The 3353-nt window shown below is 37.1% G+C and overlaps 1 protein-coding gene across 2 annotated transcripts; it reads right to left on the bottom strand.

Annotated features, from left to right (window-relative positions):
- Positions 1–2985, bottom strand: LOC111015672 (zinc finger protein 7). 2 transcript variants are annotated; one of them, XM_022290768.2, is made up of 2 exons: positions 2622–2985; positions 1–1038 (listed from the first exon to the last, which is right to left on the bottom strand). In XM_022290768.2, the coding sequence occupies exon 2, from the start codon at positions 893–895 to the stop codon at positions 143–145; it is 753 nt and encodes a 250-aa protein (XP_022146460.1). In that variant the 5' UTR covers positions 896–1038; positions 2622–2985; the 3' UTR covers positions 1–142. The 2 variants fall into 2 exon arrangements, with proteins under 2 accessions (XP_022146460.1, XP_022146461.1); XM_022290769.2 differs by having other exon boundaries at positions 1–963; positions 2622–2982.
- Positions 2986–3353: the final 368 nt, after the last annotated feature.

Here is a 3353-nt window from a genome sequence, read left to right as displayed (position 1 = left end):
TAATGGGCAAAAAAAAAAAATTGAAGATTTATTCAATATTCAAACTTAGAGCCACTAAAAAATGGCAGACAATGGCAAACACATCCCACTTTACAAAAGTTGATACATCAAGGAGAAGGCATCAAAGAGGAAAATTTACTTACTAAAGTTTCAACGTGAGATCAGGTGATGATGCTTCTGTTCTTGGTGGAGGCATTGTTTTTCCAAACTCTGAATTTGAACTTTGAGTTGTGGTTTTCATGGGACCTAAACTGCTGTCAACTTTGGCAGCCACCTGCTTGAAACTTCCTGGCCAAAATCCCACGACATCATCATCGTACTCCTCGACAAATGTCGGGAATCCAAACGAGCTCTGCTCAAATTTTGCTCCGACGCTCCTACCAGGATTGTAAGGCCTCTGATCTGAAGTTAGAACTGCTTGGTGGAATGCACCATGAGCTTCAATGCCAAGGGACCTAAGGGCTGAGCCATGCAGCGGCAGAGAAGCCAGACTTCTGTACCGATCAAAGAACATTCCCATCCGGGTCACACGTTTAGCCATCGTCCTCTCTCTTTTGTGTGCGTTTTGATGCCCACCGAGCGCCTGCGAGCTGTAGAACTTGCGCCGACAGTAATTGCAAGAGAAAACTCTTGGCATCGTTGCAGAAGATGGTTTGTTACTACTTGTTTCACCATGGATCTCGATATCGCCATTCAACTCGGCATCAGTGGAGTTAAACCGAAGTGTCAAGTCAAGCGAAATGGGCGTCGTATCAGCAACGACAGCTTTACTTGAGCTTGGAGGGCAGGAAGAAGAGGTGGTAGTGGCGGTGTTGGAGTGATCAGGATTATCTTCTTGGCTGCTGCTGGCTTCTGAATCTTTTGCAGCTTCTAAGTTGAAATTCAAAGTTTCCATGGTTGAATGGGCAGTGTAGAAAGTTAAGAACCAGAGGCTTCCAAAACAATGGCGCCCTTCTTTTCCTTCTGTGTTGATAATTAAGAACAATCAAACAAGTTAATGTTGCTCCCAGCTATAAGGCTGTTGACCTGCATTCCATACTATTGGAAAAGAAAGTTCAAAAAGGTGCCATTCAAATCTGCCATATTTGAAGCAAGAAACTCTTATTTATCTATATACCTAAATGATCGTTAAAGATTCGTTAAATCACCGCAAACCCAAAAGTTTACGTTGATTAGCTATGAGAAATTTAAGAGAATTCTAGTTTTTACTTCTGTACTTAACCGACAAAAGCATCGTTCATCTTAAACTTACAATTTCGTCGAATTCAACCTTAAACTTACATAAACGGTGAAATTAACAGCTCAAAGCTAAATTAGAGAACTACTTAGGAACGAACCAAAATAACACATAAGATTTAATAAACAAAACACTCAAAAGCAAACCATATAAATACTCGAAACCCAACTGTACAAATACCCATACGTAGCCACAAAATCAAACAAGTAAAAAGGTATACTAACACAACAAAACTGTTGAAGTATAACACAACTAGATAAATTAATACCCAAGAAAATAACTTCATCTGGTCACAAGAACACCTGTAGCTAACCTGAGAGAATTAATTTTACCACTTATTCACAGTCTAAACTCAACTTGATGAAATTAAAAGTTGAAGTATAAAATTGACTTCATGAGTGTAGGATAAAAAATGAATCTTCCCCTAAATTTAATCATTTAATATATATTCTCAATATTCCCTTTTAACATGTCAGCTCATGAGATGGATAGATAATAAAATTGAAGAGTTTGGAGTTATGATCTTGTGGTCTAATATGACGTAAAATGACCACTCAACCTAAAAGTTTAAGCCCATGGTCTAATGTGACGTAAAATTATCACTCAACCTAAAAGTTTAAGTTCATGGTCTAATATGAAGTAAAATAACCACTCAACCTAAAAATTTAAGCTCATGTTCTAATATGACGTAAAATGACCACTCAACCTAAAAGTTTAAGTTCATGAACGATGGTAACTTTATTTCACTCAATGTATTATCAAAAAAATTATCTATTATGGATAGCCACAAGTCTCAATCCTTACTGCCGTCTTTCAAATGCATTTACCTCTGAGTTTGAACAAACGAAGAACTAAAAAAGAAAAGCAATTATGGAGACAGAACTACACATAGTAATAGAAAACCCCCTACCATTCAAAAGGTATTTGATTCACAAATTAAGTTTGAATAACTTAAAAGATCAAGAAGCCAAACTTGTGAGATTGGTAGATTTATTTGTTTGTCCCAATCTACAAATTGATCAATACTACACAAACCTAGATTGTGAAACCTACTTTTCATACTCCATACAGTACAACCCATTCCTCTGTCAATTTAAACATAAAATTGAACAAATTAAAGCTTCAAAAACAAGGGTTACTAAAAGCCTGAGCAAGCACAAAGCAAGAACATCAACCACAACCACCATGGAAGCAGTGAAAGAGCAAAAGCACACAATCATTAACCTAATGCAGGGAAGAAAAAGAAGCCCAAAGCGATTCACCGATTACCCAGAAAAGCAGAGATTTCATTTCTTCATCACTAACAAAATAGACCTCAAAGAAAGCAAAAGGGCAACATTGAAGGGGGCAAAAACAGAAGAAAAAGGAGGAGAGATTCACATACTTGAGTGGGATTCAGAGATTGTGGAGTGCCCCTTACTTTAGGGGTTGATCTGTGGATTGTTGAAGGCTATGGGAGCGCCACAGGGAAGCAGAGCGTGGAAGAGGGAAGAAGCAGAGAGCAGGGAGGTGGGTTTCCATAGCCTTTACTGGTTATGGAGTGGGTAAGATTCGACAGAGGAAATAAATGGAGAGAGAGAGAGAGAGAAGGGGTTGTGGTGGGATGGAAGATATGGTGTAAAGTTACAGAATCAGAATGGAAAACCATTATTTTGGTTGAATTTTGGACCATTCCATTATTATTCAAATGAAATTGCAAACCCATTAACAATAATCACTATAAAACAGAGAGAGAGAGAAATGGAAAGTTGTTGTTTTGATCTTTAACTATAAGTGCGATATCTTTTTGCTAAAACGCTTATTCTCTTCCACAGTCTCCCACTAATAATTCGAGAGAGAGAAGCCAAAAAAAAGAAGAAGAGGAAAAAAAAGGATCTTTCGAATGTCTAGTCTTTACAAATCATGGAGCGGCACATATGTGAGTAGTTAAGCTTAGGGGTGGCAATGATTTAAAGAGCAGATAAAAAGTAAAAAGAAATACATATACTAGTGTAAATATTGTTTATAAGCTAAATTTTAAATAAAAAAGAGGAAATGTTTACTTGTTTTTCTTTTTGGTGAGTTTTACAAGTGTTCTGATGATTTAAAACTCCGCTTAAATTATAAGTTTGTATCT

This window comes from Momordica charantia (genome assembly GCF_013281855.1).
Source record: "Momordica charantia cultivar OHB3-1 chromosome 4 unlocalized genomic scaffold, Mcharantia_2.0 BLBB01000004.1, whole genome shotgun sequence".
NCBI lineage: Eukaryota > Viridiplantae > Streptophyta > Magnoliopsida > Cucurbitales > Cucurbitaceae > Momordica > Momordica charantia.
This window is presented reverse-complemented; position numbering and strand designations above follow the sequence as displayed.